Source organism: Babylonia areolata, chromosome 11 (assembly GCF_041734735.1).
Source record: "Babylonia areolata isolate BAREFJ2019XMU chromosome 11, ASM4173473v1, whole genome shotgun sequence".
Lineage (NCBI taxonomy): Eukaryota > Metazoa > Mollusca > Gastropoda > Neogastropoda > Buccinidae > Babylonia > Babylonia areolata.
The window spans coordinates 34,211,930-34,229,201 of NC_134886.1; the positions used below are offsets into that span (position 1 = coordinate 34,211,930).

Consider the following 17,272-nt stretch of genomic DNA (forward strand, 5'->3'; position numbering starts at 1 on the left):
ATCAAAGTGGAGTTTTCTACAGAATTTTGCCACTAACAAACCTTTGTTGTCATGGCTTTTTTTTTTACGAGCGCTAAGTGCATACTACACACGGGAACTCATGCGAACTGATGAATGGCGTCCAGACTGCTACTGAAGGTGAAGTGGAGGGTGGTGGGTTAATTTCGAGAATAGGATTCGATCCCATGAGCCCAGATTCCCTGGCTTCCTAGGCGGACTTGATATCACTAGGCTACAACTCCTTTGCGCGTGTGTGTATGTGTGTATATGTGTGTGTGTGTGTGTGTTGGTATATATATATATATATATATATGGGGTTAGGGGGTGCACGGGAGGGGTAGTACTTCTAGAAGGGGGGGTTGTCACGCTCTTCCGGGAGTGGTTCGTCCTCTATTGGTCCCCACCGGCACCCAGCTCTCACCTATGGGTCCTAGAAGCTGCTAGCATGCGGCAGCGCCCAACCCCCGGGCAACGGCTTTGACAGGCTGGCTAAACTTGGTGAGGGTAGCCGACGGGTCTCAAACCCTCGGTGAGTTAGGGCTTGTCTACCCAAGCATGTGAAGACTGGATCCGGCGGACTCTGCGGAAGAAACATTCATGGTTCGATGGAGACGAAGGTGGTTGCAGCAGAGCACTGTGGAGTGCTGAGAGCAGGATGAGGCACATAGGACATCCTGGTCATCCACTGCATCCGTTTCCATCTCCAGTCGTCTTGACCTCGTCTTGCCACTGGATACAGACGGTCTCGGACAAGAGAGTGAGTCGACGGTGCGCAGCTCCTCCTCAGACTTGCACGCAAGCTCCAACCAGCCAGGCAGAAACCTCCTAGGAACATCTACCGCCTCCCTATCACCAAAGACGTGCTGCAGCAGCAAATCCAAGCAGCTCTCCTAGAAATTCCTGCATCGACTGATGCAGAGAGGTATGGAGCACCTTTAGAGATGCTGTGTACACTGCAGCAGCTGATACACTCGGCTTTGTACAGAGGAGCTACAAAGACTGGTTTGACGAGAACGACACTGGAATCTGCAAGCTCCTGAGCACACTGCATATACGGCATTAGAATCACATTTCCAATAAAGACTGCTAGAGGAAGAAGAACCAGTACCTGTAAACCAAGCAACTCGTAAACACACCTGCTTTGTTGTTCACTTGTGCCCCGTAGAAATTATCATTTTTCAAAATTCAGGATGATGGTAATGGGATAAATGTTGCACTTTCACGAGCTCAGTCGAATTATTTCAAACCGGAGTTACTTTAGAGATGATGCCACAAAAATACGGGTCACTGTTCTGGTTACATTGCTGTAATTCTTTATTGTAGGCTTTTGTTCTTCTGTTACAGACCCTCTACAGAAACTTGAAACCAAGGAAAAAGAGTTGAGACATTTTCGTGACTTTCTTGCTGAAGGTAAGTCACACTGTCTGGGTAAAAAGTTTGAAATGACTTGTATAAGTTTCAGATCATTGACTGCTTCTGCACTTTATTAACCACAAAGATTCATGCTCAACGCTTGCGCGCACGCGTGTGTGTATGTGTGTGTGTGTGTGTGTGTGTGTTTGTGTGTGTGTGTGTGTGTGTGATATCACACTGTTTTAATATTTTTCATATCGACACAGCATGTTTACGTTGTTTTTTTTGTTTTGTTTTTTTATAGATGGTTAAATTATTGTACCTTGTTCATGCCACATGCACTGTTAAATGCGCTTTAGCCCGTATGGTAAGCGCTTTATAAATGCATATTACTCTTTGTCTCATATCTCTCTGTATGAAATTAAAGCAGAACTCCCCAGTTAGAGCGTTTCGCCACAGTGCAGTGCCACCTTTTTTCTGCTTGCAAGTGTATTTGTGTTCCTATCAAAGTGGAGTTTTCTACAGAATTTTGCCACTAACAAACCTTTGTTGTCATGGCTTTTTTTTTTACGAGCGCTAAGTGCATACTACACACGGGAACTCATGCGAACTGATGAATGGCGTCCAGACTGCTACTGAAGGTGAAGTGGAGGGTGGTGGGTTAATTTCGAGAATAGGATTCGATCCCATGAGCCCAGATTCCCTGGCTTCCTAGGCGGACTTGATATCACTAGGCTACAACTCCTTTGCGTGTGTGTGTGTGTGTGTGTGTGTGTGTGTGTGTGTGTGTGTGTGTTGGTATATATATATATATATATATATATATATATATATGGGGTTAGGGGGTGCATGGGAGGGGTAGTACTTCTAGAAGGCGGGCTTGTCACGCTCTTCCGGGAGTGGTTCGTCCTCTATTGGTCCCCACCGGCACCCAGCTCTCACCTATGGGTCCTAGAAGCTGCTAGCATGCGGCAGCGCCCAACCCCCGGGCAACGGCTTTGACAGGCTGGCTAAACTAGGTGAGGGTAGCCGACGGGTCTCAAACCCTCGGTGAGTTAGGGCTTCTCTACCCAAGCATGTGAAGACTGGATCCGGCGGACTCTGCGGAAGAAACATTCATGGTTCGATGGAGACGAAGGTGGTTGCAGCAGAGCACTGTGGAGTGCTGAGAGCAGGATGAGGCACATAGGACATCCTGGTCATCCACTGCATCCGTTTCCATCTCCAGTCGTCTTGACCTCGTCTTGCCACTGGATACAGACGGTCTCGGACAAGAGAGTGAGTCGACGGTGCGCAGCTCCTCCTCAGACTTGCACACAAGCTCCAACCAGCCAGGCAGAAACCTCCTAGGAACATCTACCGCCTCCCTATCACCAAAGACGTGCTGCAGCAGCAAATCCAAGCAGCTCTCCTAGAAATTCCTGCATCGACTGATGCAGAGAGGTATGGAGCACCTTTAGAGATGCTGTGTACACTGCAGCAGCTGATACACTCGGCTTTGTACAGAGGAGCTACAAAGACTGGTTTGACGAGAACGACACTGGAATCTGCAAGCTCCTGAGCACACTGCATATACGGCATTAGAATCACATTTCCAATAAAGACTGCTAGAGGAAGAAGAACCAGTACCTGTAAACCAAGCAACTCGTAAACACACCTGCTTTGTTGTTCACTTGTGCCCCGTAGAAATTATCATTTTTCAAAATTCAGGATGATGGTAATGGGATAAATGTTGCACTTTCACGAGCTCAGTCGAATTATTTCAAACCGGAGTTACTTTAGAGATGATGCCACAAAAATACGGGTCACTGTTCTGGTTACATTGCTGTAATTCTTTATTGTAGGCTTTTGTTCTTCTGTTGCAGAGTATAAACGTAAAACCAAGAAACTCTCTGGGAGCACATTCGTTGAACAGGGGAGACGTTCTCGTGTCTTACTTGCTAAAAGTAAGTCACACTGCCTGGGTAAAAAGTTTGAAATGACTTGTATAAGTTTCAGATCATTGACTGCTTCTGCACTTTATCAACCACAAAGATTTATGCTCAACGCTTGCGCGCACGCGTGTGTGTATGTGTGTGTGTGTGTGTGTGTGTGTGTGTGTGTGTGTGTGTGTGTGTTTGTGTGTGTGTGTGTGTGTGTGATATCACACTGTTTTAATATTTTTCATATCGACACAGCATGTTTACGTTGTTTTTTTTGTTTTGTTTTTTTATAGATGGTTAAATTATTGTACCTTGTTCATGCCACATGCACTGTTAAATGCGCTTTAGCCCGTATGGTAAGCGCTTTATAAATGCATATTACTCTTTGTCTCATATCTCTCTGTATGAAATTCAAGCAGAACTCCCCAGTTAGAGCGTTTCGCCACAGTGCAGTGCCACCTTTTTTCTGCTTGCAAGTGTATTTGTGTTCCTATCAAAGTGGAGTTTTCTACAGAATTTTGCCACTAACAAACCTTTGTTGTCATGGCTTTTTTTTTTACGAGCGCTAAGTGCATACTACACACGGGAACTCATGCGAACTGATGAATGGCGTCCAGACTGCTACTGAAGGTGAAGTGGAGGGTGGTGGGTTAATTTCGAGAATAGGATTCGATCCCATGAGCCCAGATTCCCTGGCTTCCTAGGCGGACTTGATATCACTAGGCTACAACTCCTTTGCGTGTGTGTGTGTGTGTGTGTGTGTGTGTGTGTTGGTATATATATATATATATATATATATATATATATATATGGGGTTAGGGGGTGCATGGGAGGGGTAGTACTTCTAGAAGGCGGGCTTGTCACGCTCTTCCGGGAGTGGTTCGTCCTCTATTGGTCCCCACCGGCACCCAGCTCTCACCTATGGGTCCTAGAAGCTGCTAGCATGCGGCAGCGCCCAACCCCCGGGCAACGGCTTTGACAGGCTGGCTAAACTAGGTGAGGGTAGCCGACGGGTCTCAAACCCTCGGTGAGTTAGGGCTTCTCTACCCAAGCATGTGAAGACTGGATCCGGCGGACTCTGCGGAAGAAACATTCATGGTTCAATGGAGACGAAGGTGGTTGCAGCAGAGCACTGTGGAGTGCTGAGAGCAGGATGAGGCACATAGGACATCCTGGTCATCCACTGCATCCGTTTCCATCTCCAGTCGTCTTGACCTCGTCTTGCCACTGGATACAGACGGTCTCGGACAAGAGAGTGAGTCGACGGTGCGCAGCTCCTCCTCAGACTTGCACGCAAGCTCCAACCAGCCAGGCAGAAACCTCCTAGGAACATCTACCGCCTCCCTATCACCAAAGACGTGCTGCAGCAGCAAATCCAAGCAGCTCTCCTAGAAATTCCTGCATCGACTGATGCAGAGAGGTATGGAGCACCTTTAGAGATGCTGTGTACACTGCAGCAGCTGATACACTCGGCTTTGTACAGAGGAGCTACAAAGACTGGTTTGACGAGAACGACACTGGAATCTGCAAGCTCCTGAGCACACTGCATATACGGCATTAGAATCACATTTCCAATAAAGACTGCTAGAGGAAGAAGAACCAGTACCTGTAAACCAAGCAACTCGTAAACACACCTGCTTTGTTGTTCACTTGTGCCCCGTAGAAATTATCATTTTTCAAAATTCAGGATGATGGTAATGGGATAAATGTTGCACTTTCACGAGCTCAGTCGAATTATTTCAAACCGGAGTTACTTTAGAGATGATGCCACAAAAATACGGGTCACTGTTCTGGTTACATTGCTGTAATTCTTTATTGTAGGCTTTTGTTCTTCTGTTACAGACCCTCTACAGAAACTTGAAACCAAGGAAAAAGAGTTGAGACATTTTCGTGACTTTCTTGCTGAAGGTAAGTCACACTGTCTGGGTAAAAAGTTTGAAATGACTTGTATAAGTTTCAGATCATTGACTGCTTCTGCACTTTATTAACCACAAAGATTTATTCTCAACGCTTGCGCGTGCGCGTGTATCTGTGTGTGTGTGTGTGTGTGTGTGTGTGTATGTGTGTGATATCACACTGTTTTCATATTTTTCATATTGATACAGCATGTTTACGTTTTTTTTTGTTTTTTTAATTTTTTTAGAAAGTTAAATTATTGTACCTTGTTCATTCCACATGCACTGTTAAATGCGCTTTGGCCCGTATGGTAAGCGCTTTATAAATGCTTATTACTCTTTGTCTCATATCTCTCTGTATGAAATTCAAGCAGAACTCCCCAGTTAGAGCGTTTCGCCACAGTGTAGTGCCACCGTTTTTCTGCTCGCAAGTGTATTTGCGTTCATATCAAAGTGGAGTTTTCTACAGAATTTTGCCAGTAAGAAACCTTCGTTGTCGTGGCTTTTTTAACGAGCGCTAAGTGCATACTACACACGGGAACTCATGCGAACTGGTGAATGGCGACCAGACTGCTACTGAAGGTGAAGTGGAGGGGGGTGGGTTAATTTCGAGAGTGGGATTCGATCTCATGAGCCCAGATTCCCTGGCTTCCTAGGCGGACGTGATATCACTAGGCTACGACTCCTTTGTGTGTGTGTGTGTGTGTGTGTGTGTGTGTGTGTTGGTATATATATATATATATATATATATATATATATATATGTGTGTGTGTGTGTGTGTGTGGCTTATGTACGTTTATGCGTAGTTGATTGTGCTTTCACATCTGTGAAACTACATGTTTGTTGCATAGCTGTTATGCATGTATGTGTGTGTGTATGTGTTTCTGCATATTTTACATTTATTTGCATATTTATCATCATTTTTCTCCTTTTTCTTTCTTTTTTGTTGTTGTTGTTGGTTTTTTTAGGGGTTTTTTGTGCGCTTACAGCTGACGTCATCAAGATTTTGCGCCTTATGAAAATAATAATAATAATTATTCTTATTGTTGTTGTTGATTTTTAATTATATTTATGTATTTATCTCTCTTTTCTCGTTTTTTTTTCTCAAGGCCTGACTAAGCGCGTTGGGTTACGTTGTGGTGTAACGTATATTGATTTGACTGAACGTAGTGACGCCTCCTTGAGCTACTTATACTGATACTGCCATAATTATTGTTGTTGTTGTCATTGTTATTATTAGTGTTCAATGTATTGTTATTTTACGATATACATAATGTGTTGAACACTATCCCCCCCCCCCACACACACACACACACTCAGAAACACAAACACAGAAACACGCACTCACGCACATTCAGAGACCTACTTGTGTTCTGTTTTTGTTTTTGTTTTTTATCTGAGATTCTAAAAACTCTTTTTCCATACAAACACAAATGAACATACATACGCACTCACACACACACACACACACACACACACACACACACACACACACACACACCACACCACACCACACCAACACACACACACACACACACACCACCACACCACACCACACCACACCACACCACATTTGCGCACACGCACACACATAGAGAAACACAGGCACGCATGCACACACACACAAACGCATGCACATACACAAACACACACATAGGCTATACATGGACACACACATGTGCGGGTTTTCAAGCATACATTCCTCAGCCACCCTTCCCTCTTTACCGCCTCGCCCCATTACCTCTACCCTTCTCATGTTTCTTTGATTTTTGGCTCACTGTAAACAAAGTGAGTCTATATTATAACCCGGTGTTCGGTTGTCTGTGTGTGTGTGTGTGTGTGTGTGTGTGTGTGTGTGTGTGTGTGTGGTCAACTTTAACATTGTCATTTTTTCTGGAAATCTTTTGTCTACCAATACCCAATTTTGTTTAAACATAGAAGGAAAAAATCTTCAGTCATACCAATAATGGAATGCATGTTTTCCGAATTTAGCCGTATTTCCGAATCATTACCGGTTTATTTCGTGTTCACACACACACACACACACACACACACACACACACACACACACACACAAGTCTGGTATGAAAATAAGGGTTAAAAAAAAAGGATTGTGAGTCGAAACTATTAGCTCAGCAAACATATTTGCTGCACACTGGAACTCGCTTTATCATCTCATGCAAATGAATAGCGTCTGGACCACCACTCAAGGTGTAGTGGATGGGTGTGAGGGAGGGGGTAATGCCGAGAGTGGGATTCGATCCCATGAGCCCAGATTCCTTGGCTTCCTTGGCAGACGCGATACCACTAGGCTACGACTCAATTGTTATCATTATTTTTAGTAGTAGTAGTAGTAGTAGTAGTAATAGTAGTGTTCAGTTCATTGTTGATTTACGTTACGTGTTATGCGTTTAAATAGTGTCTGTGTGTGTGCGAGAGAGAAGGAGGGGGTGGGGGGTTTGAGTACATTTCAATTCGATTTTCCTGTCAATATTGCATTGCCTACATTATATTCTATCGTTTGATTAATGCATTTTATGTTTTCAGGCCGTCCCAATATGGACCCTACAGTTCGTGCTGTTCAGCATACTTTGTTAGAGTCAGCAGAGCACACGTTTGTTCACGTCATCCACAGTCACTGCAGCAGAGACTTTGTACACACGGAGCTGACTGACGAACTGAAGTCACGCTGTGGACTACAGCTGGTTCCTACACACCGTTTGGTAGATCTGCCGTCCGTGAAACCAGTGACTGACATCATTGTCATACTGGACAAGTCAAAAGATATCTTCCTGGATGACACTGTCACGACCTATTTTCAGCCAGACACCCATGTTCTGTTTCTGCAGACGGGAGACTATCGTCCGTCCTGGATTGATCGCTACTTTCCGCATCACACTCTGATGCTGTGTTCTGTGTCACAGAAGAACCTGTCACACTTCTGGCACTCACTGGCCTCACTAATTGGTTTGTGACGTATCTTTGTACTTTAGAATTTAGTTTAATCATGCATGTTGTGGCATTTGCGCGTACTTTGGTATTCATTCTACTACTACTACTACTGCTACTCGTGATAATGATAGCAATGCTAATGACAGTTGTGTCTATATGTATTTCTTTGTCTTAATACTATCACAAGTGAAAGAGGGAGAGAGAGGGAGCGGGATATTTTTTTGTATATTTCAATCCGATTTCCTCTCAGCAGTTTATTGCCATCATAATATTCTATCTTTGGATTGAACAAAAAAGATACATGTTCTGAAATAACACGTACATTAAAATAAATTCCTGAAAAAGACACCCTGTAACACATTAATCATTATAAACCATAAATCTCGTATTGCACACGTGTTACTTGAATTATGACATTGAATAGACCACGTGTTAGTTAAAATATGACACTGAACAAACATGTGAAACATCAATATTGTCAAACTCGTGACTCGCAACTGCAAGTAAAAACATTGGAAAAAGATTTACTATAACTGAGATATCCACACTTTCATACAAGAACACCAGTTTTATGTAACACACACACACACACACACACACACACACACACACACAGATAAATGGCACCAATGGATATGTCAGTAATGTGCGTGCTGCCTGTCAAGGTTGGTTGTTCGGATTGCTGTTGGGATAAAAGAACAGTAACATGTTGTTCTTGCAAGGCGTGCTCAAAACCTACCACTTCTGTCTACCCGTTTGCTGTTGAAGTCCGAGAAGATGATTATAATTATAATAATGGTAATGATAATAATGATAAGAAGAAGAAGACTTGTGTTGCTACTACTAATGCTTTCACTAATCACACACACACACACACACACACACACACACACACACACACACACACACACACACACACACACACACACACACACACACACGCACAGTTGATTTTGTGTACATTTCAATTTGATTTAACTTTCAACATTATATTCTATCTTTTGATTGATGTATTGTATGTTTTCAGGCCGTCCCAATATGGACCCTACAGTTCGTGCTGTTCTGAATGACTTTGGCCTGGTTCAGCATACTTTGTTAGAGTCAGCAGAGCACACGTTTGTTCACGTCATCCACAGTCACTGCAGCAGAGACTTTGTACACACGGAGCTGACTGAGGAACTGAAGTCATGCTGTGGACTACAGCTGGTTCCTACACACCGTTTGGTAGATCTGGCGTCCGTGAAACCAGTGACTGACATCATTGTCATTCTGGACAAGTCAAAAAATATCTTCCTGCATGACACTGTCAAGACCTATTTTCAGCCAGACACCCATGTTCTGTTTCTGCAGACGGGAGACTATCGTCCGTCCTGGATTGATCGCTGCTTTCCGCATCACACTCTGATGCTGTATTCTGTGTCACAGAAGAACCTGTCACACTTCTGGCACTCACTGGCCTCACTAATTGGTTTGTGACGTATCATTGTACTTTAGAATTTAGTTTAATCATGCATGTTGTGGTATTTGCACATGCTTTGGTATTCATTCTACTACTACTACTACTGCTCTTCATGATAATGATAATGATAGCAATGCTAATGACAGTTGTGTCTATATGTATTTCTTTGTCTTAATACTATCACAAGTGAAAGAGGGAGAGAGAGGGATAGGGAGGATTTTGTGTATATTTCAATTCAGTTTCCTCTCAGCATTTTATTGCCATCGTCTTTTGATTGACACGTACATTAAAATAAAGGATTCCTGAATAAGAAACCCTGCAACAAATTAATCATTATATACCATAAATCTCGTATTGCACACGTGTTAGTTAAATTATGACATTGAACAAACATGTGAAACATCAATATTGTAAAAACTCGTGACTCGCAACTGCCAGTAAAAACACTTGAAAAAGATTTATTATAACTCAGATATCCACACTTTCATACAAGAACACCAGTTTTATGTAACACACATACACACACACACACACACACACACACACACACACACACACACACAGAGGTAAATGGCACCAATGGATATGTCAGTAATGTGCGTGCTGCCTGTCAAGGTTGGTTGTTCGGATTGCTGTTGGGATAAAAGAACAGTAACATGTTGTTCTTGCAAGGGGTGCTCGAAACCTACCACTTCTGTCTACCCGTTTGCTGTTGAAGTCCGAGAAGATGATTATAATTATAATAATGCTTATGATGATAATGATAAGAAGAAGAAGAAGAAGAATTGTGTTAGTACTACTACCACTCCTCCTCCTACTGCTGCTGCTGTTGCTGCTACTACTACTACCAATGATAATGATAAAAATGATAATGATAATTATGTCAATATGTATTTCTTTGTCTTAACGCTTTCACTAATCACACACACACACACACACACACACACACACACACACACACACACACACACACACACACAGATAGAGAGAGAGAGTTGATTTTGTGTACATTTCAATTTGATTTTCCTTTCAACATTATATTCTATCTTTTGATTGATGTATTGTATGTTTTCAGGCCGTCCCAATATGGACCCTACAGTTCGTGCTGTTCTGAACGACTTTGGCCCGGTTCAGCATACTTTGTTAGAGTCAGCAGAGCACACGTTTGTTCACGTCATCCACAGTCACTACAGCAGAGACTTTGTACACACGGAACTGACTGACGAACTGAAGTCACGCTGTGGACTACAGCTGGTTCCTACACACCGTTTGGTAGATCTGCCGTCCGTGAAACCAGTAACTGACATCATTGTCATTCTGAACAATCCTGCCAATGACATGTTCCTGCAAAACACTGTCTATACCTATTGTCAGCCAGACACCCACATTCTGTTTCTGCAGAAGGGAGACTATCGTCTGTCCTGGATTGTTCGCTGCTTTTTGCATCACACTCTGATGCTGTATTCTGTGTCACAGAAGAACCTGTCACACTTCTGGCACTCGCTGGCCTCACAAATTGGTTTGTGACGTATCTTTGTATTTTAGAATTTAGTTTAAACATGCATGTTTTGGTATTTGCGCGTACTTTGGTTTTCATTCTACTACTACTGCTACTGCTACCGCTACTCATGATAATGATAATGATAGCATTGCTAATGACAGCTGTGTCTATATGTATTTCTTTGTCTTTATACTATCACAAGTGAAAGAGGGATAGAGATGGAGGAGGAGCATTTTTTGTATATTTTAATTCGATTTTCCTCTCAGCAATTTATTGCCATCATAATATTCTATCTTTTGATTGACAAAAAAGATATATGTTCTGAAATAACACGTACATTAAAATAAAAGATTCCTGAATAAGACACCCTGCAACACATTAATCATTATAAACCATAAATCTCGAATTGCACACGTGTCAGTTAAATTATGACAGTGAACAAACATGTGAAACATCAATATTGTAAAACTCGTGACTCGCAACTGTCAGTAAAAACACACAGATAAATGGCGCCAGTGGACATGTCAGTAATGTGCATGCTGCCTGTCAAGGTTGATTGTTCGGATTGCTGTTGGGATAAAAGAACAGTAACATGTTGTTCTTACAAAGGGTGCTCAAAACCTACCACTTCTGTCTATCCGTTTGCTGTTGAAGTCCGTGAAGATGATTATAATAATAATAATGGTAATGATAATAATGATAAGAAGAAGAAGAAGAAGAAGACTTGTGTTGCTACTACTACCACTCCTTCTCCTACTGCTGCTGCTGTTGCTGCTACTACTATTTCCAATGATAATGATAAAAGTGATAATGATAATTATGTCAATATGTGTTTCTTTGTCTTAATGCTTTCACTAATCACACACACACACACACACACACACACACACACACACACACACACACACACACACACACACACACACACACACACACAGAGAGAGAGAGAGAGAGTTGATTTTGTGTACATTTCAGTTTGATTTAACTTTCAACATTATATTCTATCTTTTGATTGATGCATTGTATGTTTTCAGGCCGTCCCAATATGGACCCTACAGTTCGTGCTGTTCTGAATGACTTTGGCCTGGTTCAGCATACTTTTTTAGAGTCAGCAGAGCACACGTTTGTTCACGTCATCCACAGTCACTGCAGCAGAGACTTTGTACACACGGAGCTGACTGAGGAACTTAAGTCACGCTGTGGACTACAGCTGGTTCCTACACACCGTTTGCTAGATCTGCCGTCCGTGAAACCAGTGACTGACATCATTGTCATTTTGGACAATCCTGACAATAAGATGTTCCTTCAAGACACTGTCACGACCTATTGTCAGCCAGACACCCACATTCTGTTTCTGCAGACGGGAGACTATCGTCCATTCTGGATTTATAAAAGCTTTCGACAACACTCTCACATGCTGTGTTCTGTGTCACAGAAGAACCTGTCACACTTCTGGCACTCACTGGCCTCACTAATTGGTTTGTGACGTATCTTTGTACTTTAGAATTTAGTTTAATCATGCATGTTGTGGTATTTGCGCGTACTTTGGTATTCATTCTACTACTACTACTGCTACCCATGATAATGATAATGATAGCAATGCTAATGACAGTTGTGTCTATATGTATTTCTTTGTCTTAATACTATCACAAGTGAACGAGGGAGAGAGAGGGATAGGGAGGATTTTGTGTATATTTCAATTCGATTTATTCACAGCATTTTATTGCCATCGTCTTTTGATTGACACGTACATTAAAATAAAGGATTCCTGAATAAGACACCCTGCAACAAATTAATCAGTATATACCATAAATCTCGTATTGCATACGTGTTAGTTAAATTATGACATTGAACAAATATGTGAAACATCAATATTGTAAAACTCGTGACTCGCAACTGCCAGTAAAAACATTTGAAAAAGATTTACTCTGCGATATCCACACTTTCATACAAGAACACCAGTTTTATGTAACACATATACACACACACACGCACACACACACACACACACACACACACACACACACACACAGATAAATGGCACCAATGGATATGTCAGTAATGTGCGTGCTGCCTGTCAAGTTTGGTTGTTCGGATTACTGTTGGGATAAAAGAACAGTAACATGTTGTTCTTGCAAGGGGTCCTCGAAACCTACTGCTTCTGCCTACCCGTTTGCTGTTGAAGTCCAAGAAGATGATTATAATTATAATAATGCTTATGATAATAATGATAAGAAAAAGAAGAATTGTGTTGCTACTACTACCACTCCTCCTCCTATTGCTGCTGCTGTTGTTGCTACTACTACTACCAATGATAATGATAAAAATGATCATGATAATCATGTCAATATGTATTTCTTTGTCTTAACGCTTTCACTAATCACACACACACACACACACACACACACACACACACACACACAGAGAGAGATAGAGAGAGAGTTAATTTTGTGTACATTTTCAACATTATATTCTATCTTTTGATTGATATGTTTTCAGGCCGTCCCAATATGGACCCTACAGTTCATGCTGTTCTGAATGACTTTGGTCCGGTTCAGCATACTTTTTTAGAGTCAGCAGAGCACATGTTTGTTCACGTCATCCACAGTCACTGCAGCAGAGACTTTGTACACACGGAGCTGACTGAGGAACTGAAGTCACGCTGTGGACTACAACTGGTTCCTAGACACCGCTTGGTAGATCTGGCGTCCATAATACCAGTGACTGACATCATTGCCATTCTGGACAAGCCTGACAATGACATGTTCCTGCAAGACACTGTCACGACCTATTGTCAGCCAGACACCCACATTCTGTTTCTGCAGAAGGGACACTATCGTCCGTCCTGGATTGATCGCTGCTTTCTGCATCACACTCTGATGCTGTATTCTGTGTCACAGAAGAACCTGTCACACTTCTGGCACTCACTGGCCTCAGAAATTGGTTTGTGACGTATCTTTGTATTTTAGAATTTAGTTTAAACATGCACGCTGTGGTATTTGCGCGTACCTCGGTATTCAATCTACTACTACTGCTACTGCTACTCATGATAATGATAGCAATGCTAATGACAGATGTGTCTATATGTATTTCTTTGTCTTAATAGTATCGCAAGTGAAAGAGGGATAGAGAGGGAGGAGGAGCATTTTTTGTATATTTTAATTCGGTTTTCCTCTCAGCAATTTTTGCCATCATAATATTCTATCTTTTGATTGACAAAAAAGATATATGTTCTGAAATAACACGTACATTAAAATAAAAGATTCCTGAATAAGACACCCTGCAACACACACACACACACACACACACACACACACACACACACACACATTGAGATAGAGAGTTGATTTTGTGTACATTTGATTTTCCTTTCCACAGTATATTCTATCTTTTGATTGATGTATTGTATGTTTTCAGGCCGTCCCAATATGGACTCTACAGTTCGTGCTGCTCTGAATGACTTTGGCCCGGTTCAGCATACTTTGTTAGAGTCAGCAGAGCACACGTTTGTTCACGTCATCCACAGTCGCTGCAGCAGAGACGTTGTATACACGGAACTGACTGAGGAACTGAAGTCACGCTGTGGACTACAGCTGGTTCCTACACACCGTTTGGTAGATCTGCCGTCCGTGAAACCAGTAACTGACATCATTGTCATTCTGGACAATCCTCACAAAGACATATTCCTGCAAAACACTGTCTATACCTGTTTTAAGCCAGACACCCACATTCTGTTTCTGCACAAGGGAGACTGTCGTCTGTTCTGGATTGTTCGCTGCTTTTTGCATCACACTCTGATGCTGTATTCTGTGTCACAGAAGAACCTGTCACACTTCTGGCACTCGCTGGCCTCACAGATTGGTTTGTGACGTATCTTTGTATTTTAGAATTTAGTTTAAACATGCATGTTGTGGTATTTGCGCGTACATTGGTATTCATTCTACTACTACTGCTACTGCTGCTCATAATAATGATAATGATAGCAATGCTAATGACAGTTGTGTCTATATGTATTTCTTTGTCTTAATACTATCACAAGTGAAAGAGGGATAGAGAGGGAGGAGGAGCATTTTTTGTATATTTTAATTCGATTTTCCTCTCAGCAATTTATTGCCATCATAATATTCTATCTTTTGATTGACAAAAAAGATATATGTTCTGAAATAACACGTACATTAAAATAAAAGATTCCTGAATAAGACACCCTGCAACACATTAATCATTATAAACCATAAATCTCGAATTGCACACGTGTCAGTTAAATTATGACATCGAACAAACATGTGAAACATCAATATTGTAAAACTCGTGACTCGCAACTGCCAGTAAAAGCATTTGAAAAAGATTTACTATAACTAAGATATCCACACTTTCATACAAGAACACCAGTTTCATGTAACACACACACACACACACACACACACACACACACACACACACACACAGAGATAAATGGCACCAATGGATATGTGAGTAATGTGCATGCTGCCTGTCAAGGTTGGTTGTTCGGATTGCTGTTGGGATAAAAGAACAGTAACATGTTGTTCTTGCAAGGGGGCTCGAAACCTACCACTTCTGTCTACCCGTTTGTTGTTGAAATCCGAGAAGATGATTATAATTATAATAATGCTTATGATGATAATGATAAGAAGAAGAAGAAGAATTGTGTTACTACTACTACCACTCCTCCTCCTATTGCTGCTGCTGTTGTTGCTACTACTACTACCAATGATAATGATAAAAATGATAATGATAATTATGTCAATATGTATTTCTTTGTCTTAACGCTTTCACTAATCACACACACACACACACACACACACACACACACACACACACAGATAGAGAGAGAGAGAGATTTTGTGTACATTTCAATTTGATTTTCCTTTCAACATTATATTCTATCTTTTGATTGATGTATTGTATGTTTTCAGGCCGTCCCAATATGGACCCTACAGTTCGTGCTGTTCTGAACGACTTTGGCCCGGTTCAACATACTTTGTTAGAGTCAGCAGAGCACACGTTTGTTCACGTCATCCACAGTCGCTGCAGCAGAGACTTTGTACACACGGAACTGACTGACGAACTGAAGTCACGCTGTGGACTACAGCTGGTTCCTACACACCGTTTGGTAGATCTGCCGTCCGTGAAACCAGTGACTGACATCATTGTCATTTTGGACAATCCTGACAATGACATGTTCCTGCAAGACACTGTCTATGCCTGTTTTAAGCCAGACACCCACATTCTGTTTCTGCAGAAGGCAAAGTATCACCCTTCCTGGATTGATGCCAGAATTCCACCCTGCAATCTGATGCTGTATCCTGAGTCACAGAAAAAAACGTTGTCAGAATTCTGGCACAGACTTGCTTCACGGATTGGTTTGTAAATTATACTTTTTATTTCTTTTTCAAATGTATTTTTAGGTGACTCCATGTTTGTACTTTAGCAGCCTCTTTCGCCCCCTTCAGTGATGTGTTGGTTATTGAATATTTGTCAAACGATCTGCGCTATAATTGGCTAATTCCGGAAAAAAGAACAACAACAACAAAAAACAGACCACTTGGGCGAATGTAGGTAGTGTAAGACATTCACACTGAGCATAATGCGCAACAGCCTTTCTGTGTCTCGAGTCATATTTTAAAGCCTGATGTCTAAGATGAAAAGCGATCCGTTAAAAATTCCCATGCCATATAATTTGTATTCAAATTAACGTCCCATTAGTTGCTCCGGAGATATAATCATCAGTGTAAATTCTATATTTAGCGAAGTTTCTGCTTGAACTAAATGATTAAAAAACAACTGCCATTAATTATTGCGTCAGCATGTCAAGGGTGCAGAAAACTGTTTAATGTTCTTTTGGCAAGATATGAATCTTGCAAGAAGCAAGCTAAGCTACAGAAGATGGATACCAGCAATGTATCCATACTTCACTATGGAAGTGAATCTAAGAGGGAAGAATGAGTTGAGTACTTCAAATCGTGGAGAAAGTCTTGTAGCCAGCAGATCTAAGAGGCTAACTCAGCTCCACGGCCGTAGTCTACAGGTAATGCCTTGGGCAGCAGTGAGTTCGTGAAGGATACAAAGAGGGGCAGCGGCCCATGTACCAGGGTGGACGTGCTTATGTTACTGTACGAGTGTTGTTAACAATTTCCAACCAGACTGTGACGCGAGTGACAATCACCCGGTT

General features: G+C 41.9%; 1 protein-coding gene across 6 annotated transcripts in view; it reads left to right on the forward strand.

The window, feature by feature from the left end:
* Window positions 1-2,958: 2,958 nt before the first annotated feature.
* Window positions 2,959-17,272, forward strand: part of LOC143287682 (uncharacterized) — a 37,142-nt gene continuing 22,828 nt past the window's right edge. Inside the window, exons 1-8 of one of the 6 annotated variants that reach the window (XM_076595866.1) lie at window positions 2,959-3,299; window positions 7,718-8,137; window positions 9,150-9,590; window positions 10,657-11,100; window positions 12,117-12,560; window positions 13,582-14,025; window positions 14,500-14,943; window positions 16,017-16,463. In XM_076595866.1, the coding sequence (XP_076451981.1) occupies window positions 7,729-8,137; window positions 9,150-9,590; window positions 10,657-11,100; window positions 12,117-12,560; window positions 13,582-14,025; window positions 14,500-14,943; window positions 16,017-16,463 (3,073 nt within the window). In that variant the 5' untranslated portion in view covers window positions 2,959-3,299; window positions 7,718-7,728. Of the gene's footprint in view, window positions 3,300-4,854; window positions 5,184-7,717; window positions 8,138-9,149; window positions 9,591-10,656; window positions 11,101-12,116; window positions 12,561-13,581; window positions 14,026-14,499; window positions 14,944-16,016; window positions 16,464-17,272 lie in introns of those variants that run through there. The other 5 variants (XM_076595870.1, XM_076595868.1, XM_076595869.1 and 2 more) reach the window with 5 other exon arrangements.